The following is a 25461-nucleotide window of genomic DNA, read 5'->3' as shown; positions in this document are numbered from 1 at the left end:
TGAAGTGAATGACTCTTTGATACATTAGTCAGGTCAGTTCAGTCGCTCAGTCGTGTCCAACTCTTTGCGACCCCATGGACTGCAGCACGCCAGGCCTCCCCTCCCTGTCCATCACCAACTCCCGGAGTTTACTCAAACCCATGTCCATCGAGTTGGTGATGCCATCCAGCCATCTCATCCTCTGTCATCCCCTTCTCCGCCTGCCTCCAATCCCTCCCAGCATCAGAGTCTCTTCCAATGAGTCAACTCTTCGCATGAGGTGGCCAAAGTATTGGAGTTTCAGCTCTAGCATCAGTCCTTCCAATGAACACCCAGGGCTGATCTCCTTTAGAATGGACTGGTTGGATCTCCTTGCAGTCCAAGGGACTCTCAAGAGTCTTCTCCAACACCACAGTTCAAAAGCATCAATTCTTCGGTGCTCAGCTTTTTTCAAAGTCCAACTCTCACATCTATACATGACTACTGGAAAAACCATAGCCTTGACTAGATGGACCTTTGTTGGCAAAGTAATATCTCTGCTTTTCAATATGCTATCTAGGTTGGTCATAACTTTCCTTCCAAGGAGTAAGTGTCTTTTAATTTCATGGCTGCAATCACCATCTGCAGTGATTTTGGAGCCCAAAAGAATAAAGTCTGACACATAAGCACATGCAATTTACAACTAGAATGTTATAATAAAGGGTACAAATAGCCTTTGTCAAAATGGAGATAAATACTTGTTCTAAAAGCTTCCCTCAAATACTGTCAAATATATTTTAAGGTGATCATTGCATAACTCAGAAAAGACAAAGTGGACAAGAAAATTAAAAATATATGCTGCTTTATTGTCAAAATTGACAAACTTAATTTCCTTTAACAGGAATATTAATTTAAGGGTCTCTATAAAGCCATCACTATTTTGTGAGTATAAAAGACAAGAGAGTCAAAGACAACTGTTAGTGGGAAAAGGACAACAATTCTACATGCAGGCCAGATTCCTCACCCACAGAATCACAATGACCTTCAGAGCCCTAGGCAATAACAGACATGCAGTACCAACTCAACTGATCTTGGCCCAGTCGGTAAGATTGGCTTTGCGCTATCTTTCCAAGCACTTGAAGAGTTCCGTTTGTTGGAACACTTGCTGATTTGAATAGTGAAATTTTAGATCATTTATGGGATTAGAAACAGGATCACACCTGCTTTTGAATTACACTAGGTTGAAGCCATGGTCCCTACAATGCCGGCCTCAGGTATGTAAACTCCTGCCAATAGCTTGGGCAGGAGACCTAAATAAGCTCCTTATCCATGACCGACAGCAAGGATGTGAAGGTCTTCCTGAACGAACATTATAACGTGGACGCTATGCTTTCTCCTTAGCATTAAAAGATAAAGATCTAGCTAGTTGGAACAGGAGAAAAAATTAAAGGCCTTTATTGTTCCCTGGGGACAGGTGTCCAAGGATGAAGAAAGCTGGGTGTGCATGCACTGGTTATCTAGATCACAATTTTCATTCTCTAGTCTGTACTATAAACTAGATGTGTGTGTGCACTAAGTCGCTTTGGTAATGTCCAATTCTGTGTGACCCCATGGACTGTAGGCTGCCAGGCTCTTCTGTCCATGGGATTCTCCAGGCAAGAATACTGGAGTGGTTTGCCATGCCAGTGGGATGATCCAGGGGATCTTCCCAATCCAGGTATCAAACTCAAGTCTTTTATGTCTTATGCATTGGCAGGTGGGTTCTTTACCACTAGTACCACCTGGGAACCCCATAGACCAGATATCCATAGCCAAAGGAGACCTTGTAAATATGCCCATCTTAAAAATGGAAAGTAATGGTGTGCAGCTATCTTTGAATTTTCAGGTTAAGGAAGTTTCCTTCAGTTCCCAGGAAAGGCCAAGGATGAGATAAGACTGATATGGTGAGATGGTGATATCTGAGATTAAGTATATGTAAAAGTAAAATGAAGCTAGATTATCAAGTGAATGTGAAAGGAACCTGAACTCACTTATCCTTGTATACACTCACCATTCACTCAATAGAAGAGGAATCAACTACATGCAAAAAAATCAGCATTTTCCATTTTTCTAGTTTAAAGATAAAATTAAATACTTATGAACTAGAAAAACTGAGCAGGTATTGTACCATATTATTTAAAACAATACTGTGGTTACTGAAATGGTAGTTCAAGTTTTTGCCACCTCTTTGAAACAGAAGAGTGGAGAGGATGCAAAGAAACAGAAGTTTGTGACTCTGTTCCCAATGCAAGATTCCTTATTCACTTTTGCATGAGGTTAGGATCTAATTAAGCTCACCCACTTGATTAATTTTATACTCCTATATAAGAACTCTTCAACTTTGAGTAGGGGCAGGAAATGGGTAGTATGGGCTTTTGGAAATTTCGATGGGCTAAAAAGCATTCATATAAGATTCTGTGATTGAGAGGATCACACTGAAAACTTATAGAAAAAAGCCATATGAAAATCAAACTAGGCAAAGTGGGTTTCTACAGTCTATTGGCAAGACTACCTGGAACACTTGTGGAGTCAAATAAAAAACTAAAGTGTATTGCTTCTTTTCTTATTCTATTCCATTCCATTTTATAAAAACTGTGGTAAATTCAGACAATGTATTCTCTCGCTGGTCATCTCTCAACAGCCCCAAATAAGCCCTTCAGTTGGGGTGGCTGTGAATATGAAACCCAAGGAAGATGATTTCAGCTTGGTGTGCCTTGCGGAGAGCAGGCAAGGCAAACTACAATGACTCTGGGCGGCTGTGAAGTTTTTATTACCCAACCATAAAAAGGACTCTTTCAAGAGCTTCCCTTTTAGCACTCTTCAATGACTGTTGTGCCAATCAAGGAGTAAAGCTTTTTCTTAACAAGTCGGAATCCTGAGCTCAGGATCAGAGTTCGCCTGAGGCCAGAGGAGAAGCGACCTCGACTAAAGAAAAAATCCCTGAAGCTCGTCCATGAGCAGTTCTCCTGCTTAAACACAAGGGTGAGCTCAAAGGTGGGCACCACGCTAGAATCACACACAATCCTATCCAGCTTTTTACATACATTTTCAATTTCCAAGTTCACGTGCATAACACAGCCCCGCAGACCACAGGGCTCCGTGGAGGAAAGTCTCAGGACGTCTTGAGCAATCCTCTGGGTCAGTTTTTCAGGAACAAGGACTCTGGAGCAGCCAAGTTTGGTGTGCTTAGATTTGGACAGACAGTTCTCCAGCATTTTAACCAAACTCTGGCAAGTTGTCTCCTCAAATACCACCTCATTGAGGTTGGGCTCAGGAACAACATAATCCCAGTAGTCAAAATCTGTGGAAAACGGAAGTTTAAGATTAAAACAAACAAACAAACCCAGGGGCAGGAAAAACACACCCAGATTTGGCAACACTGTTTATTTCTATCTATCAGATCTACTTGTTCTAATATTTGTTTGGAAGTCATTTGATCTCACTTTGCTGTTAACTTTCTGAGTAATAAAGCAAATCAACTGACCTGAGACTGAAAGTTCATCTATGAAATAAAGGTTTTGATAAATAGGGTAGGTAGGCTATAACCATTTTTCAATAAACTTATATGTGTATACACACACACAATCTTAAAGACTATGTAACCAAATCTATTCATGGCTATTTTCGAATACTAGTGATTTTCTTTTCTATCTTGCTCCCTGATTTGCTTATGGGGGGTTTCAAGTTTCCTTTTATAGAGACTATGCATTAGGTTTGGACTAAAAATGTTAATAATATTTTTGGACTAAGGATTATTACTTTCTAAGAATTCACTCATTTATTCTTGTAAAACAGTTTTTTCTTTTTTTGCTATTATTCTTTAGTGATGAACTTAAAATGACCTTGATGATGAGCTATATTAAACATCAATTAAATTTGTGTTTTCTTTAAAAGTCTTTACTGGAATGACCTGTAGATCCCTATTTTAGCTTCAACCTCTTTGATTAAAAATTGCCCACAGAGAAGACTTCTGAGGTTCGCAAGGATATTTATAACTGGCTGGGTGGGTTTTTTTTTTTTTTGGAGCCAAGCAAAACAAAATAGTCCTAGGAAAACAAAATTAGATTTGCTCAAAGGAAAAGAGATAGCTCTGCATTTGGTCACCTACCTTCCAAATTAATCCTACCCCTTGGCAGGATGCCATACCACACACACAGTCAACTGAGCAGGTCACAGGCAGATGCCCTGTGGGCTCCCTGCCTGAAGTCTTCTGCACCTTTGTTGGCTACTATATCCCTTACACACTTAGGTCACAGTGTGTGTGTGTGTTTTTTTTTTTAAATAAATAAAACAAATGCACTCCAAATTATAAGGCTCTTTTTTTAAATCTATGTTGAAGACAGAATTTTAGAGCTTTGGCTTATAAAATTAGATCATCAACCACTTCACCTTCTAAATGAGGAAGGCCCAAACGATCTTAAGCAATTGATCTATGTCCACACAGATCCTTAGTGGCAGCACAACATGTTAATTTAGAAACTGTTTAAAATTACAAGACAATATGTTCAGCATCACTGCAGTTTTAAAGCTTCCCTTTGGCATTAAAAAATGAAATAATGGGTATATCCACAAATAGAATACTACTCAGCAACCAAAAGGAACACATACTGATAGAATCAACAGCATGGAATGGATCTCAAAATCATTAGGCTGTGGGAAAGAAACCAGATACAAAGAGTACATATTACACGATCTATTTGCATGTAGTCCCAGAGGTAAAAGTAATCTATAGTGACAAAAAGCAGATCAGTGTTTCCCTGGAGACAGGGGAGAGGTAGAGTGGGTAGAGCAAATGGGTATGTGGGGCTTTGGGGGCAGAAGGTGATGGTACTAGTTACACAGGTGAATGCATTTGTCAAAACACACATAACTGTATACTTAAAATTCATCATAACTTCACAACCATGTAGGGTAGGGACCTGTATAGTTTTTAATCCCAAGGAGTCTATCAGCCACAGACTAGACCAGGTATCCCTTGGGATTTTATTTTTTGCTTCTTTTGATTCTCACTATCATAGACAGAAGATGCTGTTTTAAAGAATCTCTTTAAGATGGATTTTATCGCATCTCCAAAATTCAAGGAGAGGGTCGGTCGACAGGCATGCCCGCCAATCTCAATCCACCCAGGGAAGGCGGCCTTTGGAGGGAAGAAAGGGAGGCGGTTGGGAAACTCACCATTTAGCAGGCTCCCCGGATAGAAGCCATGGTCCAGCAACTCTGAAATGCTGGCCGGGTTCTTACTGCTCAAACTGCCAGTTGCAACCATGGTCAACGGCTCTGTTTCCCTCGCGGGGCGGAACGGCCTTTCCGGGGCGCTAGAAAAAGGAGGCAAGAAGGACCGATTTGCAAAAGCAAGCAAGACGTGCAGGAGCTCCTAAAATGCCCAGCGTCCCCGGAGCGAACAAGGAGAGGCATTCATTTTCCAAAAGGGTGGACTCGGCCTCTGCAACTCAGGTTCACAAAACCCCGGGAGCAAAGACGCCAACTAACAGCCACAATCAACTAACTCAAAGTTGGCAAAACTTGGAACCGATTCGCCCCGCGGAGCTCACCCCTGAGCCCAGAGGAGCGGAGACCCCCGCCCCCATTCCTCCCACCCAGGCAGCCCCTGGCCTCACATGCTGGGGGTGCGCCGGGGCCGACGTGCTCGCTGGTCCAGCAGCGGGTAAATCGAGGCCGGCCTGGTCTTCAGGAACCCCCTCCCTCGGGGGCTCAGTGACCTGCGGGCCCAAGCAGCCACCGGCACCTTGCTCGTCCCGCCCCGCGGTTCAGGCTCCACTAAGCTGCATCGCCGCGGGGGTGGCGAGCACTTTATATGCCCAGCCTCCTCACCCGGCCCCGGCCCGCCCACCTGCACCGCCCCGCCCCGGGCCCGGGCCCCGCCTCCCCGGGGTCCGGTTGCATCTCCACCCTCACACTTCCAGCAGCCCTAGGCGAGCCGCTGGCAGTTGAGGAAAAGTTTGCGGTAGGATTGACACCTGTTGTTTCTTGGGTGGGCTACGGGTCACCACGAGTGCAATCCTGGGTGCACGACTCTCCCCAAAGTGATCGCTCGCCTCCGCCACCAACCTGGATTCTTTGGTGCGGCCCCTCTCCCCAGCGTGTGCACACACACGCTCCTGATGGCTTTGGTGAAGTTCTGTCCCGGGGAGGCGGGAAGCTTTCTGACTTTGTCTTTGACAGTGACCCGAGTCTCTGCTCTGACATGCCGAGCACTTTGCTTGAATATGTTTAGCTGTTCAACGGGCACCATTTATGCACTTAGTGCTGGCCTCTGACGGAATTCATTCTACTTCGCGTCGCGTCCCAAGGTTTCTGTACCCTCCTTTCCCGCACGCGGTCAGCTCTAGCTTGCCTTCCCGCATCCGAGGCTCCCCAGCCTGGGGTCTTCTCTGCACCTTCCTAGCGTTTCATCTATGACTAATGCGTTTTCTCCGGGAGAAGGGTGAGCCTGTTACTCTTCTAATTAGACCTGGCTCCAGAGAGCCAGCAGCTTGAATGAAGGGGAGTTTGCCAAGAAACTAAACAAAACCTTTAGTTGGTAGTTTTATTCCTAGTTTTGTTTTTTTTTTTAACAGAATCTCCATAGTGGCGATATCAATTTACATTTCCTCCAACAATGCAAGAGGGTTTTCTTTTCTTCACACCCTCTCCAGCCTTATTGTTTGTATATATTTTTGACGGTGACCATTCAAATCGGTGTGAGGTGGTACTTCATTGTAGTTTTGATTTGCACTTCTCTAATAATGAATGTTGTTGAGCACACTGTTCATGTGTTTTATTAGCCATCTGTATGTCTTCTTCGGAGAAATGTCTGTTTAGGTCTTCTGCCCTTCCTGCAATTAAAAAAAAAAAAATTAGTGGGGTTTTAGCTGCTTCCACTACCCGTCTGGGTTTCTGGGAGCAGTCATGGTTCGCAGAGACAGAAGTTCCTGGCCAGCCCCATTAGGGGAAGGAACTTGGGCATGGGCAGTCTTGAGGGGCTTGAAGGAATGAAGATACAGTGTTTTATATCCCTGTGAAGCTTGATGCCCTGTTCTGAACCTGAGTGCACCGTGGAGCAGGGGAGTGGGGCAGGGTCAATACCCTGGCACAAGCCATCAACAAGAAGCTACACGTTCTGTGTTCTTCCAGAGTATCTAAGCGTGCCTGTTCAGTCTCTGGTGTGCCAGTAGGAGATGATCTGGTCAGAGCGAGCTTTCCCAATGACAGTGGTGGTTCACGAGAGGAAAGGGAGGGGATGCTTCAGGGAGAAGACTTTGTACAAGTAGGAGGTGCTACCCTTGGCTCTCAGTCCTGTAACCTACAAGGATCTGTGTAGGTTAGGGCCTTGAGAAGCAGTTTCAGCTGGCCAGGTTAAAAACTCTTGAAGTAAAACAACAGCAGAAGGGGTTAGGAAGGTGTGATAAACAGATCAGTGGAAGGACACTGGGAGGCAGAGCAGCAGAAAGCCAGCTCGACAGTCCATTTTTAACTCAGCTCAGGCAGCTGTGCTGCCTGAAGGTCAGGGAGCCAAGGAAGGAGATGCCAGGCAGATTTCCACTTCTACTTGAGCAATAGAAAAGGGCAAATAGACAAGCCCGTTTAAGCCAAGCACTTGCAGTGTCAAGTGTGGTCAGGACCAATGGATGGTCAAGTTGGGGAGGGCAGCTGCCTGGCAGATGGGGGTAGGGTCAGGACACTACCCTCCTTATCTGGGTGGCAGTGCTAACGAGGCTCACCTGCTTCTAAGGAGAGTAATTCGGATTGATATAAAAGGTGATGTGAACCTATGCTACTGAAGTAAAGAAATGACCTGTTTCAGCTTCCTTAGGGTATTTAGGCATAGGGCTTCTCAAGTGGTGCAGTGGTAAAGAATCTGCCTGCCAAGCAAGAGACGCTGGTTAGAGATTCCTGGGTGGGGAAGATCCCCTGGAGGAGGAAATAGCAACTCACTCCAGTATTCTTGTCTGGAGAATTCCATGGACAGAGTAGCCTGGAGGGTTATAGTACGTGGGTTTGCAAAGAATCAAGACACTGAGTCACTGAGCACGCATGCATAAATTAAGTACTCCCAAAGGGCCAGAAAGATTATTGAACCTTATAGAAAGTAGCAGCTACTCTCAGCTCACCTGAGTAACAGAAATTTTGCCAAGTCCTTGGGGATTTTACCACAGAAAATAATTTACTTATGTATGAAAGATGAATAATGTAATTTTTTAGCTGAAAGGGCCTTGCTTTCAGGAATTATAGAACGTAAATTACTGATACAGAACACAGTTCCTGGGATAATGAGTGGAGATTGTCTTTTAAAAATCTACTTAAAAAGGTAAAAAATCCATTCTGTCTCTGGTTTGCATGTTTTCAGGGTTAAATGAACAGAGCTGATTTTTCCAAAGGAACTATAGAACAGAATTAGGAAAAACTATTAATAAGTGCCACAATAGTCTTGTCACAAGATAGTGTGTTAGAGTTTGTACTGTTGTGAATATACTTAATCGCTTATAACTGAAAGTTGATCACATTGGCGTACCTCAGGTGTTTACCAGATACAGTGATGAAGTTTATTTCATTGCTGGTTTGTTATATCCTTTCTAATTAACATTATAAAGATAGGGTGCTTACTGGAAATAACCATTGTATATGAAGAGAAAGTCTAATTGATTAAATAATTAACTTTCATACACCAGTGTACTATAACAAGCTACCAAAATCATAAGCAAGGACTTTAACTTAAGCACGCTTGCTTTTTTATTACTATAATTTACTCATCTGTCTTCCCACAAAAAAGAGAAATAACAGCAATGAATGGCAACAGTATATTCATCTGATGCATACACAAATATTTAAGTTCCATGCTTCCTCATGTATATATATATAGTATTTATAATATCACTGCTTACATAAAGTGCAAATTTAAACTACCAGCGATTTTGTAAAAAACACAGACAATATGATGTTTTGCTGCTAAGTCACTTCAGTCGTGTCCAACTCTATGCGACCCCATAGATGGCAGCCCACCAGGCTCCCCCATCCTTGGGATTCTCCAGGCAAGAACACTGGAGTGGATCACCATTTCCTTCTCCAGTGCATGAAAGTGAAAAGTGAAAGTGAAGTCGCTCAGTTGTGTCTGACTCCCAGAGACCCTACAGACTGCAGCCCACCAGGCTCCTCTGTCCGTGGGATTTTCCAGGCAAGAGGACTGGACTGGGGTGCCATTGCCTTCTCCGTATGATGTTTTAATGTATTGTTATAGGAAATACTGGTGTTTTGTGCATTTGTGGTTTAGAGTGTTGAATATTTATTACTTCTTTTGCCAGCCCGTTTTCTCTTTTTATCCAATGTGTACCGTTGTTCCTGAGCTCTTATTAATACATTTACATTCAGTGCATTGCTTATTTCATTTCATTAACTATGACACCAGAGGGGAAAATGACTGTGTTTCTTAATCTGTACAGTGGATTCAAGGAGGATTTACAGAACATGAAAGTTGATCTGTGCAATATCCAAAGCCCCTTATCAAACTCATAGGGTTGTTGTGAGGATTAAAAGAGAAACTCTTATAATCAATTTAAAATATTATCCCTTTTTTAATAAAACAAATCTGAGACCTTTGATTTCACACTGTCTCTGGCTCTCCTTGGTTGTGCTAAATTCTAATCCTCATGTGAAGTCTTAGAACAGAGCCTGTTACACAGCAAGTACTTAATAAATGATAGTCATTGTTGCTTTTATTGTTATCTTGAAATTGTAGTTTTCTGGTTCAATGAAGTCAATGCTAAAGGGGCTACATGGGGTTAGAGAAGTATTGCTAAAGTGTTAATAGAACACAATTTATGGTCTTTAATGTTTTCAGGAAATCTAGAAAATATTTGCCACTGATTAGGAAAAACTTTTTTATTAGAATATGCACATAACTGTTTTGGGGAGCAGTGAAGGAGGTCTCCCAATAATATGTAAGAAAATATTGTGGATAAAAAATTACCTGATTAATGCTTGATAATCTAGAAAATGGTTTCCTGGAAAAAAATAAAATTTACAGACATTTAGAATCATTGACTGTAAAACCATCCAGTTGTGTCAAGATAAGTATGACATTCTGGATGAGATAGTTCATCATTATTTTTATTTGTCTTTGAGGATGTTCCACCCAATAAAATTTCCATTTCATCATTAAATATGAAATATGAGTTATTCTATGATATATTGAAAGATTTTCCATTAAGTAACATGGAGACCTTATTAAATATAAGGCAAAAAAAGGTCCAATATAAAATAATATAATATCTACTGCTGCTAAAAGCTGAGAGAATTTTCCAGTATCAGAAGGCTTCACTTCTCTAAATTCAAGCATAGAAATGGTTCCCATAGTGACTTGTCTCTTAAAATAGTTGTATGACTTTTTTATCCTAATAAACAGTGGTATGTATTATCTCCTTTTAAATAAAGGAAGCTGATATATTTAAATGCACACAGTCTCTACTTTTCCTTAATTATGCAAAAGTTTCTAATTCAGGTGCCTACATAAGGGAATGTCAGCCAAGAATGTGGATTAGGTCCTTGACATTTTTCTAGGGATGCAACTTAAAACCTTGGCAAGCCCCAAATTTGAGAATACCAGAATCTCATACCATTTCTTTGGAATTCTTATAAATAAAGCTATACATTCATGTAGGTGCTGATCCTTCATTGTTCCCCCTCCCTTTGCCAGCATAGTGTCCTATTCTGGTGGACAAGCTTTGTACAGCTTTTGTTATTCACATTTGTTTCCCAGAAAAGTTATAATTTGCTTCATGGCATAAATTTGGGGGATAGTATGAGAAGAGAATTAAATCCCAAGAATGCCCAATGGACTAGATAGGGTTTCTGCAGAGTAGCCTTTAGAATATATCTGATCCCCATTCTGCAGATGTCAAGTATATAAAAATGAAAAAACTTGACGAAGTCACAGAGAGGTTCCAGTTTTTGATATTTATGGTGCAGTAGTTAAACATGTGGACTGTGGAGCCTGACTGTTTAGGTGCATATCCCAGCAATGACACAGACTAGCTGTATAGACATCAGTAAGGTCTTTAACGTTTCTGTGACTCCATTTCTGTCTTTAAAATGGGAATTGTAATAACTTTACTTTATGAAGGGCCTTTGTGGGGATTAAATGTTCAATTGAGTCATGGCTGACTCAATAAACATCAGCCATGATTATAACTGTATTTTGCTCTGATCTTGAAAAATCCCAATGCCTGGTGATCTTGTTATGAAAAGGTAGCTTGAGGAGTGTGGCATCTGTTTAAGCTGTGTATAAAAGTGTATCTTTGTTACACATTTATTCATTGGTTGGTTGACATTCAGAAGTATTTATTGAATATTAATTTTCTGCTAGGCACAGAGAATACAAGAGTCTCTATATCCTAGAGATTGTAGTTTAGAAAGAAGTGCAGACAAATAAATAAAGATTCCAATTAACGAGCCAAGTTAGGGGAGCTACAGTGCACTGTGGCAGTGCAATGATATAAGCACTAATATGTTCTGAAGGAGGTTTTATAACCTTGCTATTCACCTTGTTTCATGGACCAGTAGCATGAACATCACTTAGGAGCTCCTAAGACATGCAGAACCTCAGTCCTCAATCCAAGTCAAACACAATCTGCTTTTTAAAAAGATTCCTAGGTGATTCATATGGTACACAATTAAATTCTGGGAAGCTCTGCTTTTTTTAAAAAAAGTATTTATTTATTTGGCTGTATCAGGTCTTAGTTACAGCATGTGAAATCTTTAATTGCAGCATATGAACTCTTAATTGTGGCATAGGGATCTAGTTCCCTGACCAGGGATAGAACCTGGGTACCCTGCTTTGGGAGCATGGAGTCTTAGCCACTGGACTATCAGGAAAGTCCTGGGAAGCTGTACTTTTAACTAAAAAGAATTAACAAAACAATAAGATGATCTAAGTATTTGAAAACTTTTTCTGGGCCAATTAATAAAAAGCATTTGAGTTCCTACTCTACAATAAGGCCTGGCCTTGATGAAAGGTGGTTCCCAGCTGGGCAAATGTTTGTGGAGTCTCCATAGCTCCTATTGGCCATCATGGCCTTGGGCTTGCCTCAAGAAATGACACAGTTATGTGAGAACAGTCCTGGTCCTGTTTAATAAACTTGACACACTATCAAACTCTAAATTGTTTTTAATCTTGATGAAATGGAAGCCAGTTATTTAAAAAAGGAATGGGCTTACATTATAAAATGTATTTAAAATGATTGATTGGTGGAATGTTGAATTTGGAAACAACAAATTTGGAAGGAGGGGAGCAGTATAGAAAGATATATGTCTTATTACCTCCAAATTTACTGGAGAGGATAAGTACAGTTATGCAAGTTTTCATCTCTTCTTCTGTAATCATATCATAAAATATACTTTAAAACATTGACTTTGTTTTTTGAAATATTGTGCTGTGGTTAAGAACTATTTTAATAAATGATATACAGTAACAGAGGTTCTAAATCATAAATTGCTGAAGCAGCCTTTTGGGAGATGTCAATATACCTGGACCCACACTGAAGTACATTCAGTTGTGTGACATTACTGATGCATTGTATCAAGTTGAGCAATAAATGGTACTTAGAAAATTATTTATAGCAATGCATAATTACTTTGGCAGTAGGTTTAGACGTCCATATGCTAAAAGCAGAGCAGTGCTCACCTCCATATGTGGAGGGGAACAGCAGACCTCAGTGATTTGACTAAAGGCTGTGACTCAGTCAGGCTAGGCTTCAAATCCTGGATCTGCCACAGATAGGCATCCTGAAATTAATGGAAATGCTTTGAATGTCAGCCTCCTCATCTGTAGTGCAGAACACTCAATGAAACAACATATGTTACATTTCTGGCAACACAATTTATACATATGAAGAGCTCAGTCAAAGGTGGCCATTCTAAATGCACATGGCTTATATGAATTTGCACATGTAAGTAAAAGCACATTCTATTTAAGCAAATAATTTGTCATGTGCTGTGTTGGGTTTTTCTGCTGCTAAGTCACTTCAGTTGTGTCCGACTCTGTGCGACCCCAGAGACGGCAGCCCACTAGGCTCCTCTGTCCCTGGGATTCTCCAGGCAAGAACACTGGAGTGGGTTGCCATTTCTTTCTCCAATGCATAAAAGTGAAAAGTGAAAGTGAAGTCACTCAGTCATGCCCAACTCTTAGTGACCCCATGGACTGCAGCCTACCAGGCTTCTCCATCAATAGGATTTTACAGGCAAGAGTACTAGAGTGGGGTGCCATTGGGTTTTTCAGGATGTAGTAAATTTTACTTTGCAGATAATGGATAATAAAGGGTATATTAGCGGGAGAATTAGGAGACCTGGCCCCACATATAGCTTTCACACAGACTTGGTCTCTGACTTGGGCACAGGATAAGTTAGCAGAATCACCCAGAAGTATTGAAAAACTAAAAAGAGATTCACCCAGCCGGGAGGAGGAGAGAGTTATTTATGGATTCCAGAGCAATAGAGACTAAGGTCTGACTTTTTGGCAGTGTCTAGGAGGCAGCAGACACTACAGAGGAACTGGGCAGAGTTCCCATATTTGAAAAAGATTCTCGATGCACCCTGAGGACCATTCAGAGCAGCAGGAAATGGCCAGATCTGATAGATGCTTAAGGCGAAAGTGATGGACATGTTGTGGGCAAACAATGACTAGAGGGAGGCCGCCTTCATCCCCACCCCACTTCTGGAATCTCAACATTGCACAGAATTCACCATCTTTGACATAAACACTGGGTCTATGGAGTGGGAGGGTGAGTATGGTGAGGGGAAGTGGGACTGAAATTAAAGTAACCTACTTCTTGGTGGAATAAAGCATGAATATCAGATACTAAGCTAAACAGCAAACAAAAAAGCAGTAATATTGCTTAGTTATAGTTAATTTTTTTGTTTCATTCAATTTATACATCATAATGTGGCTTTCTCGGACACTCTACTTTTAGCATTTATATCTAATGTAAGAGTTCCATTTCCAGTGCACAGTTACTATGAAAATTCCATAAATAAGAAATGTATTTGTATTTTCTAAATCAGGAAACTATTTTAAATACACATTATAAAGATATAACCCTTGTAAGAAATTATGTAGATAGAATCTAACAAGTTTAATTGTAAAAATTAGTTTTAAAATAATTATTTTTACACTTTTATCTTACTCTTAAGTAACCTAGGGGAAGTATTACTGGGGCAGGTCCAGAAAACTCAAAATGGATTAAATAACAAAGTTAATAAAGTATAACTGACTTTCATTTAACAATCAATTTAAAAGCTGCAAAGTGAAAAATCAAATTCCTGTTGCTACTTCTCATTCATACCATTCTTTGTACCCCCTGCCTGGAAGTAACCACTTTTTTTAGTTTTTATGCATTCTTCTAGAATTTCTTTATGGAAATACAAGCACATACTAATATATATTCTCATTTTCACTCTTTTTTACCCTAAAGGGAAAGCTATATGTTCCTCACATTGCCTTTTTGCACTGACTATATAGCTTAAGAGTTCTTTCTGTATGAACTTATAATTACTCTCTCTAGCCTATAAAGTAGTAGTGTTCTGCCTTATAGATTTTCATCTTACCTGTACATTACAAGGGGTGTTTTGGTTATTGATAGATATTTTGCAGTTACATACAATTCTGTAATGAATAATCTTATTCATAAGTCACTCTGAATGTGGAAAAGATTAAATAAATTCTCAGAGGAGGGGCTTTTGAACCAAAGACAAATATGCAAAATATAGTTTTGAAAGATCTTTATCAATTATCTTTTTCAGAGGTTGTACAGTTTTGGGGACCCACCAATAAAATATGAGAATTTCTCTTCTCACAGGCTCTCCAACATTTGTTCACTTCATAACTATTTTAAGCATTTAATATGCCTTTTTTATCGGAGAAGGCAATGGCACCCCACTCCAGTGCTCTTGCCTGGAAAACCCCATGGACAGAGGAGCCTGGTAGGCTGAAGTCCATGGGGTTGCTAAGAGTCGGACACAGCTGAGCGACTTCCCTTTCACTTCACTTTCACGTATTGGAGAAGGAAATGGCAACCCACTCCAGTGTTCTTGCCTGGAGAATCCCAGGGATGGGGGAGCCTGGTGGGCTGCCGTCTATGGGGTCGCACAGAGTCGGACACGACTGAAGCGACTTAGCAGCAGCATGCCTTTTTATATAGTTTTAACATGCTCTGAAAACCTATTGGCTGGGAGTTGCAATTTCATTCATTCATGGCAGAAAATGTATTGTCCTATTTTGAAAAGGGAGAAACTGTAAGTGGAATGTATTAATCACAATTCTCAGGAAAAACTAAAAATATATCATAGTTTTCCTAATTCCCAGTTTTGGAAAAGTATTAGGGCTGTATCTACAATGATTATTATAACTTCACTGATTGGTCAGTTAAGGCAACAAAGGTTTTTTTTTTTTCTTCTTCTACAGTTCCATTTGTACTGAATTTTCAATCAAATGTTATGGTTATGTATTTTGGTTATGTAAGGACATTGCTGTGTTTATTGAGGCCAAAGTTCCTTTGGTTTCTTTTCAGGAGAAAATCTTCATTTAAAAAGACATCTTTTTAAACATAAAATTTACAAATGGCCTGTAATTTTATTTCAATGTTCAAATAATTCAATAACATTTCCCTCTTTTAACCACTGCAAAATTATAACTTTATTATAGCTCATGGTAACCCACTCCAGTGTTCTTGCCTGAAGAATCCCAGGGATGGGGGAGCCTGGTGGGCTGCCGTCTATGGGGTCGCACAGAGTCGGACACGAATGAAGCAGCTTAGCAGCAGCAGAATATTCAGTTAAATGAAATTTGGTACATCAGATGTCTGTGGATGTAACTGTTTGCGTACAGAAGAGATCATGGGTTCAAGTGCAGGTTTGAGAGTGTTCTAGGTCTGCTCTAATTGATAGCCACTACACACATGTTGTATTGAGCACTTTAAAATGTGACTAGTCCAAAGTGAGCTGTATAAAATACAAACCAGATTTCAAAGATTTAATCGAATGTAAAGAATGCAAAACATCTCATTAATAATTACAATATTACGTCTGTTACATGTTGATTAGTAAGATTTTTATATATTGGATTAAAGAAAATATATTATCAAAATTAATTTCACTTCTTTAAAAAATTTTTTTAACATAACTACTAGAAAATTAAAATACTATATGTGGTTTGCAGTCATTGTTCACCTTAAGAAATACAAGGCAATACTATTCTAGATCTTTGCCACTTTGCCTTAAAAAAGGAAGCATAGTAGCTTCTTTGCATATAAATGAGGATTTGCAAATTCTTTTTTTTTTATTTGAAGTATAGTTGTTTTACAATATTGTGTTAGTCTCAGGTATACAGCAAAGTGATTTGGTTATACATATGCTTATATTCTGTTTTCTTGAGGGTTTGAAAATTCTTAAAAGTATACTCTATAAATGGTAACTATTAAGTTGGGGGATCAGGTTTACTGAGATATACTTTAAATATATTAAAACCTACTCTATTTAGTGTAGCGTTCTCAAATTTTAAACAGCTCTTACAGTCATGTACCCACCATTACCACCACAATCAATACAAACAATTCCATCATGATAAAATATTATTACCTTGTGAGTATTTGTAATCAACCTCTTGCCTGAGGCCCAGCCCTGGGCAAACATGTTACACATATGGATTCAGTCTAGACTTTGAGTCTTGTTTCTTTTGCTTAGCATAATTCATTTGAGATTCAGCCAAGTTGTTGTATTAGTAGTTCTTTCCTTTTTATTTCTGAGTACTGTTCAACTGCATATATGATGGACAGGGAGGCCTGGCGTGCTGCGATTCATGGGGTTGCAAAGAGTTGGACACGACTGAGGGACTGAACTGAACTGAACTGAACCACACTTTGTCTATCCATTTGCAGTTGAAGGACATTTGTTTTTTTTCCAGTTTTTGAGGATTTTGAGTAAACTCAGTGTATATATTTGCTTACAGACTTGTATATTAATATACATGATCATTTCTCTTAGATAAGTACCAAGAGACTGGAATTGCTGAGTCATATGGTGTTTGTTTAATTTTATAAGAAGTTGCCAAAATGTTTCTTCAAGTGGTTCCAGTTTTGTACTTCCCCCCAGCAATGTATTAATATGAGTATTCCAGGTGTGCCACACCTTTGCCAGAATACGATACTGTCATTCCTCTGCTTTTTTTCTTTTTTAGTCCTTCTAATAGGAATGTAATAGTATCTCATTATGGTGTTAATTTTTATTTTCTTCATGACTCATTTTGTTCAACATCTTTTCATGAGCTTGTCATATGTATATATTACTTGATGAAATATATGTTGAAATCTTTTGCCCATGGCTTTTTCATGGATTTTTTGAGGCTTGAGAGTCTTTTATTATTATTAAGAATTTGAGAGTTCTTATTATTGAGACTTGAGAGTTCTTTATGAATTTAAGATACAAGTCCCCTATTAGATAGATGCTTTGCAAACATTTTCTACCAGTGTGTAGATTTTTAATTCTTTTAGCAGTGTATTTTGAAAAAAAGTTTTAAGTTATGATAATGTCCAATTTGTCAGTACTTTTATGAGTCATATTTTTGTGTCATATCTAAAAGTTTCTTTTTTTTTTTATTTTTTTTTATTTTTTTTTATTTTTTTTTAATTTGTCTAAATTGGTTTCCTTTGTGATTTTACATATTTTATTTTATATATTTATATATATTTATATATATATAAAAGTTTCTATATAACTCAAGATTATAAATATTTTCCTCACGTTTTCTTCTAGAAATTTTATAGTTTTACATTTATGTGTATGATCTACTTTGAGCTCCTTTTTATATGTGATAGATGGTGTGGGTTGAAATTATTTTTTTTTTACCTATAGATGCCCAGTTGCTCTGGCACCATTTGTTGAAAAACAATATGCTTAATGGAATTGCCTTTGCATTTTGATGAAAAGTCAATTGACTATATACATGCCACTTTATTTTTGGTATTTATTGTATTCTATTACTCTATATGCCTGCCTTTTACCAATATCACAAGTCTTGAAATCAAGTAATGTGAATCTTCTAATTTTGTTCTTCTCTTTCAAAATTATTTTGGCTTTCTAGTTCTTTTGTGTCTTCATATGAATTTAGAATCAGCTCGTTAATTTCAAAAGAAAATGTCTTCTGGGATTTGATTAGAAATTCACTGAATACAGATAAGTTTAAAACAATTTATATTTCAACTTTGAGTTTTCCAATAATAAACATGATACAAGTTCTCCATTTATTTAGGTCTTTGATTTCTTTTTTAAACATCTGTAATTTTCAGCTTATGGAAACTGCATATATTTTGTTAGATTTATACATATTACATTTTATACTATTTTAAAATTTCAAGTTCCAGTTGTTCATTGCTAGCATATAGAGAGGAGAAGGCAATGGCACCCCACTCCAGTACTCTTGCTTGGAAAATCCCATGGACGGAGGAGCCTGGTAGGCTGTAGTCTCTGGGGTTGCTAAGAGTCAGATACCACTGAGTGACTTCACTTTCACTTTTCACTTTCCACTTTCCTACATTGGAGAAGGAAATGGCAACCCACTCCAGTGTTCTTGCCTGGAGAATCCCAGGGACGGGGGAGCCTGGTGGGCTGCCATCTATGGGGTCGCACAGAGTCAGACACGGCTGAAGTGACTTAGCAGCAGCAGCAGTAGCATATAGAAATGCAATAGAAATACAGAAATACTATAAAAATGCAGAAATACAAGATATAAGAAAATTGACCTGTTTTTTAACTCTTGCTAAAATGACTTAGTAGTTCTACTAACTTTTAAATAAATTTTTTGGGATTTTCTCCACAGGAAATCATGCTGTCCGAAAATAGTTTTATTCCATTCATTCCAATCTGCTTTTGTTTCATTTTTTAAATTTTCCCTTTATCGCACTGAGCAGACCTCAGGTGAGATGTTGAATGTGAGTGGTGAGAAAGGGCATCCTTGTCTTGTTCTTACTCTCGGGGAAGCAGGCAGTTCCCACTGTGAACTGTGATGTTAGCTGGAGACATTTTGGAGATTCTCTGCATCACACTGAGGAAACTCTCTATTAATCCTTGTTTGCTAAAAGGATTTTTATTATGAATGGATGTTAAATTTTGTTACATACATTCTTCTAAATCTTTTGTGATGATTATGTGATCTTCTGCTTTAATCTGTTGATATGGTGAATTACATCTATTGATTTCAGAATGTTGAACCAGCCTTACCTTTTCTCATGATGTATTATTGCTTTCATATTCTTGGGTTCAATTTGCTAGTATTTTGCTAAGCTATGACAAACATAGACAGTGTATTAAAAGCAGAGACATTATTTTGCTGACAAAGTTTCATCTACTCAAAGCTATGGTTTTTCTAGTAGTCATGTGTGGATATGAGAGTTGGCCAACAAAGAAGGCTGAGTGCCAAAGAACTGATGGTTTTGAACTGTGGTACTGGAGAAGACCCTTGAGAGTGCCTTGGAGAGCAAGGAGTTCAAACCAGTCTATCCTAAAGGAAATCAACCCTGAATATTCTTTGGAAGGACTGATGCTGAAGCTGAAGCTCCAATACTTTGGCCACCTGATGTGAAGAGCCAATTTATTGGAAAAGACCCTGATGCTGGGGAAGATTGAGGGCAAAAGGAGAAGTGGGTGGCAGGAGGATGAGATGGTTTGACAGCATCACTGATTCAATGGACATGAGTTTGAGCAAGCTCTGGGAGATGGTGCAGGACAGGGAAGCCTGGCATGCTGCAGTCCGTGGGGTAGCAAAGAGTTGGACACGAATGAGCAACTGAACAACAACATTTTGTTAACAGATTTTGCTTCTATTTCATAAGGGATGTTTTCTGGAGTTTTCTTTCTTATACTATCTTTGTCTGATTTGGGTACCAGGGAAATATTAGTCTTATGAAATAATTCATGTAGTACTTTCTCCTCTTGTATTTTCTGAGAAAGTTTGTGTAGAATTGATGTTAATTCTTTCTTAGTTTTATTTTAAATACCGCATCCTTGGAGAAGACTTTCCTAACACTTGAATCTAAATTAGGTCCCCTCAGTTATTAACTCTGCTGGTATCCTTTTTATTTATAGATTTTACCATAAGTATAATTTACATTTTTTGGAGGTTTATTTCTTTAATGCCAGCATTCTCTTCTAAGAGGCCAAGTCCATGTCTGTGCTGTTATATGCCCATTGCTTAGCACAATGTCTAACACCTTATCGATGTTTAATAAATATTGGCTGAATAAATACATGGATCCCTAGGATTTAATGATTGTCATTACTCATTATTCATCATGCAATTGTGAGCATTTTACCTATAATCGCTGCTGCTGCTGCTAAGTCACTTCAGTCGTGTCCAACTCTGTGTGACCCCAGAGACTGCAGCCCACCAGGCTCCCCCATCCCTGGGATTCTCCAGGCAAGAACACTGGAGTGGGCTGCCATTTCCTTCTCCAGTGCATGAAAGTGAAAAGTGAAAGTGAAGTCGCTCAGTCGTGTCTGACCCTCAACGACCCCATAGACTGCAGCCTACTAGGCTCCTCCATCCATGGGATTTTCCAGGCAAGAGTACTGGAGTGGATCACTGAAGTGCCATTGCCTTCTCCGTACCAATAATTACTTACTAGATATTTGTGCAAATTTCTTACCATGAACAGGAAAACATTTCAGACACATTTAATAGGTATTGAAAAAACATTATTTTGTAACAGAATTAAATAATTGCAAACATAATAACTTTCACTGTGGAGTTAGCATTTCCATACATAACCTTATAATGTAAATTGAACAACCTAAAATTCTGAGGAAAACTAGAACTTAAGTTTAGCCTTAGCATGAAACAAAGATTTTAGTAAAAATAAAATGATGTTTTACTTAGCTTTTACAGATTAAATATAATAGATTTAAATAAAGAATTCAATGTTATATATTTTCCTTTTTTAAAAAGTAAAATCAGCTAAATATACTTTGGTGAAGCAAATAGCAAGTTAGAGCAGTAAGCAACATACAGACCATATGGTCCAGACACTAGGCTATAGAAGCAGCCTTCTGTGTTGAGGTTTACAAAGGAAAAAGTTCAAGGAAGGATTTGCAATTTTCATGGCTTCCATTTTAAATAATTTTTTAACTTGTTCTCATTGAGCAACTGCCATCATTCTGTTTCTTTCAGTAGCAACAGAAGTTTTGGGGAGTGGAAGAGAAGTGATGCCTATGAGTAGGCAATTAAACATGTAGAAGAAATCATAACCATGTTTGAAATAAAATTAAAACACAATTAAAATTCAAGCAAATGTGAGTTTCTTTTGCCAGTCAACTTTCATTCATTACTTCTTTCATTCTTTTGACAAATTATTTTGAGGGCCTGGTTTGTGCAAATGGGCTTCCCAGGTGGCGCTAGCAGTAAGGAATCCACCTGCCAATGCAGGAGATGTAAGAGATATGGGTTCAATCCCTGGACTGGGAAGAACCCCTTGAGAAGGGAATGGCAACCCACTCCAGTATTCTTGCCTGGAGAATCCCATGGACAGAGGAGCCTGGTGGGCTATACAGTCCATGGGGTTGCAAACAGTCGAACATGACTGAAGCAACTGAGGTCACATGTACTAAGCATTGGTGAGGGGTGGGAGTAATGTGGGCAACAGTATAGATATGGAATTTGCCTCCATGGAGCTAACAGTTTAGTAGGAGAAAGCAGTACATAGAAACCAGCAGCAGGGGATATGAAGTCCTTTGATAATGGACATAGTATAAACAAGAAGAATATTGACCTAGTCAAGATTGTGGTTATTTGATTTCCTGTTTAAAATGCTATTTGAAAGATGTGCAGGAACTGAATATACCAAAAGGGGTGAGGAGTGGAATAAATGTTATAGGCAGAGAAATTAATACTATTGACAGCTAATATTTAGTGGGCACTTCCCAAGTGTTCCACATGGACAATTTCTTGTAATCTTTATAACGACCCTATGAATTGAGTGGTGTCATTCCTAATTTAGGGCTGAGGATGAGGAATGAGGAACACAGAGATTTAGAAACTTGCCTTAGGTTACCCAGGCAGTAAGTGGTAGAGCTGGGATTTGAACAGTGTTACTCTGTGTGTGACTGTTTGTAGGGAAGATAGGGAATAGTGGAGTTTGTAATGATGATGGAGGGAGGTTGCAGGTGGGGGGAAGTGGGAGAATAAGTGGTGTCAGGAATGAGATTGGGAAGGGTGGAGATACAGCTCAAGTTGTGAGGAAGCCATGTGAAGGAGCAAATTGAATATCACTTAAATGTGACCCATATTCTCTCACAATTTAAATTCCTACCTTGAGCTCTTTCATCTTACTTGGTGTAGTAAAGAATATGGTCTTAACTCAATTGACATGACTTAAACATGACAAAGACTATATTCTAGTGGAAAAGTATTTTGCTTGAAGAGAGTTTTTCTACCCCTGAGCCAAATAATCAGGGAAAGCTTCCTTTTGTGAATTTACAGCTTCCTGACAAACTATCCATTGTGTATAGTTTTGTTTTGTTGTTTTTTTTTTTACTGAAATATATTCATTTTCTTTTTGTCCTTTGGTCAGAATAATTTATTAAGAATTATTACTTTATATGCTACCGTGACACAGAGAAGTATCCTATTTTATAGTAAGGATATATCACAAATGATTTATTATGAAATATAAAGTATTACATTTTATGAACATTTTAATTTAAAAAAGTTAACTCAAATTCAAAATTTTTCTTGCATATAGCCATTACATTACAATTCTTCTTTATGAGTGGGAGCAGAAAGGGTTATTTTTAGCATGCATTCATTGTGTAAGGAGGGGTTTTGTGCATGTAAATGACATCTGTTGAGTATATCAATGTGGATAATCAACTGGCATGAAGTGTGTTCTTGAGAGGTTTTCCTTTAATTCAGGAGATTATGTTCTTAACCCTAGCAAAGGAGCCGGGAAAGGCAGCAGAGTTCTTCACCATCAGTGTATGACCTCTGTGGGCGAAACAGAGCAAGCACATGTCTCTTCAATGGTGGGTCAGTTGTGAACTCTTTGAAAACGTTAGAAAGGCATTGTAGACAAAGACTTAGAACTCCTTATTAGGAGAGTCTTGCTCAGAATTGATTTCTACATCCACATATTTTCAGAACATTGGACTCATAGCTCAACATTTTTCTGAGTGGAATTGGGAATGTTTATTGACCAGCAGAGTGGTATAAGCTCCAGTCCTTCTCCAGAGGCAGATCAGAGATTTTATGGCTCTTCAGGATTATTGGATTGATGTGATTCTACTTCCTTTCATTAGTAACATTTTAGGTTATGCATTGCTTATAAAATGTGTCTCACAAGATGACTGTGTATATCTACCTTTTAAAAAATAAATGTATTTCAGATGGAGGTTTTTCATGGGATGAAAACTTCTTTAGACTACTTCAAAGAATTATTGCAGTAGGCCCCTCTGGAAGGAAAAGGAATTCTTGTCTTTGTGTTGGCTTGAATCCTTGCTCTGGTGTCCTGACCTCTGTACTAGGAATGCAATAAATTCTAATTTTTGGTTTGCTGATTCAGAGTTAAGAAAAAAAGTCTCCTACAGTCCCATTTTATGGTCAACCCTCTTAAATCTGGAAAAAAGGAGAAATTGTACTTTATGGAGTTGTATAAAGTGGCTTCACTTTGGACAAGGAGAAAAAGAAGAGAGCCTCCTTTTATGCATTAGACTTTCATTGAGTTCCAGGGCTGGTCAAAGGGCCACAAAGGTCAAGGAACCAGGATACCAGTTGAGCTGACACACGCATTCCCTCATACACCACTGTTGCCACTTAAAAGTGTTAAAAGCAAAGAGCAAAAAAAATAAAAAAGAAAAGTCAATGATTGACAGTCTGACAGGACAAGTTGACTCAGCAATGAAGTCACCATTTTCCTAATTTCTGGAAGAAATCCAGTGCTTGATAATTAGAGTTTTTCTAGAAATTAAATTGGTAAAAGGAGATAGTCCCCTTGGACTTTGGCTCTTCTAGCTGGGGAGCTTTGGTCTGGCGCAGTACGATTGGTCTCCTTACACATACCTTGAAGTCGTGAGAAGTGGACGAGATGGCCAATACTCTTATCTGGTACTTGTTCATTTGGGGATAAAGAGACCTGCCCAATCATCTCTTGGCATATGGCAACATTCTTAAACAAATACTTTGTACCTGGACAAGGAGCTGTGCTGTGTTCAGTCTTGAGACACGATGGACTGTAACACACCAGGCTTCTCTGTCCACGGGATTTTCCAGGTAAGAATACTGGAGTGGGTTGCCATTTCCTTCTCCACTGGTCAAGAAGAGCCCTTGGTAAAACTATGAAGCAGGGAATTTTACTTTCAGTGACCAGCCTCCCTTCCTCACCATCCAACCTGACCATTTTTACTCACTTCCACCCAGCTCCTGCAGCACAGCTGGATTTTCCCAGATACTTAGCTGAAAGCCCTGGCTTATTCATTATAGGTCAATTTTGCCCTCCCCTGCCATGCCTCATACTCCAGACTTTTCCCCTGTCCCTTAATCCCCCTACAAAAACTACCTGGCTCAGTTCCAATCACTAAGTGCTCTTATTTTTAGGCAATAATGGATGGCCACCACCCATGGGATATTCTGTAATTCCTTTTAATGCATTAGATTGCTTATATTTTTCTCTCTCTTGGATAATATAATTCTCAGTCTAGTTAGAAAGGTAAACAATTAGAACAGTTCAAAAAATGAGAGGGAAGGGCCTTTACAGGCCATTTATTCCACATTCTTTCAAGAACTGCCTATTCCACAAATACCTAGAATTCATTTTATGGGTATGTTGATGTTCCTTGTTCTTGAAGAGAGTTCTGAGCAACTAAGGCAGTTTGGGTGTTTTCAAAATAAAGAGCAAAGGGAAAAAAAATGTTGTATTACCTTTACATATTTTCCAGATAAGTCTTCAGGACTAAAAGAACCCCAGAAACTACACAAATTTTGTCTATTCACTTCAGTAGTGTTTAAGACATAATCTGGGGTCTTCCCAGGTGGCTCCAATGCAGAAGACACAAGAGACGTGGGTTTGATCCTTGGGTTGGGAAGATCCCCTAGAGGAGGGCATGGCAACCCACTCCAGTATTCTTGCCTGGAGAATCCCAGGGACAGAGGAGACTGGTGGGCTACAGTCCATAGGGTTGCAAAGAGTCAGACACAGCTGAAGTGACTAAGCATGTACATGTACAAGACATAATCTAGTCTAATTGTCTGACTTAAAAAGCTGGGAAACAGAGATAAAGAGAAGGGAAGTATACATAAGGTCACAGAGATTGATTACTGACAGAATGGGAACCAGAACCCAACTTTTAATATAATTGATATGACATATTTTATTTCAATAAAGATGAGTAATAGCTTTAAATATTTATTATAAACATTGGGGCTTTAGATGTCCTATT

General features: G+C 39.0%; 1 protein-coding gene and 1 long non-coding RNA gene across 5 annotated transcripts in view; one reads left to right on the top strand and one right to left on the bottom strand.

Annotated features, from left to right (window-relative positions):
* Positions 1-803: 803 nt before the first annotated feature.
* On the bottom strand, positions 804-5787 carry DDIT4L (DNA damage inducible transcript 4 like). The gene is made up of 3 exons (XM_019962393.2): positions 5616-5787; positions 5173-5312; positions 804-3298 (listed from the first exon to the last, which is right to left on the bottom strand). Exons 2-3 carry the CDS (start codon positions 5261-5263, stop codon positions 2808-2810), a joined length of 582 nt encoding a protein of 193 aa, XP_019817952.1. The 5' UTR covers positions 5264-5312; positions 5616-5787; the 3' UTR covers positions 804-2807.
* A 97-nt stretch (positions 5788-5884) lies between these two features.
* LOC139183601 (uncharacterized) overlaps positions 5885-25461 on the top strand; it is a 52921-nt gene continuing 33344 nt past the window's right edge. For all 4 annotated transcript variants that reach the window (XR_011567104.1, XR_011567103.1, XR_011567102.1 and 1 more), the window contains exon 1: positions 5885-5962. This is a non-coding gene — a long non-coding RNA (uncharacterized lncRNA). The remainder of the gene's footprint in view (positions 5963-25461) is intronic.

Source organism: Bos indicus, chromosome 6 (assembly GCF_029378745.1).
Source record: "Bos indicus isolate NIAB-ARS_2022 breed Sahiwal x Tharparkar chromosome 6, NIAB-ARS_B.indTharparkar_mat_pri_1.0, whole genome shotgun sequence".
In the NCBI taxonomy this organism is placed as follows: Eukaryota; Metazoa; Chordata; class Mammalia; order Artiodactyla; family Bovidae; genus Bos; species Bos indicus.
The sequence above is the reverse complement of the archived record's forward strand: the minus strand, read 5'-3'. Positions and strand labels throughout refer to the sequence as shown.

Coding starts and splice junctions, on each gene's coding strand:
- DDIT4L (XM_019962393.2), bottom strand. CDS start 5,263: ATGGTTGCAACTGGCAGTTTGAGCAGTAAGAACCCGGCCAGCATTTCA. Junction 3,299..5,172: donor TCCGGGGAGCCTGCTAAATG/GTGAGTTTCCCA, acceptor CGTTTTCCACAG/ATTTTGACTACTGGGATTAT.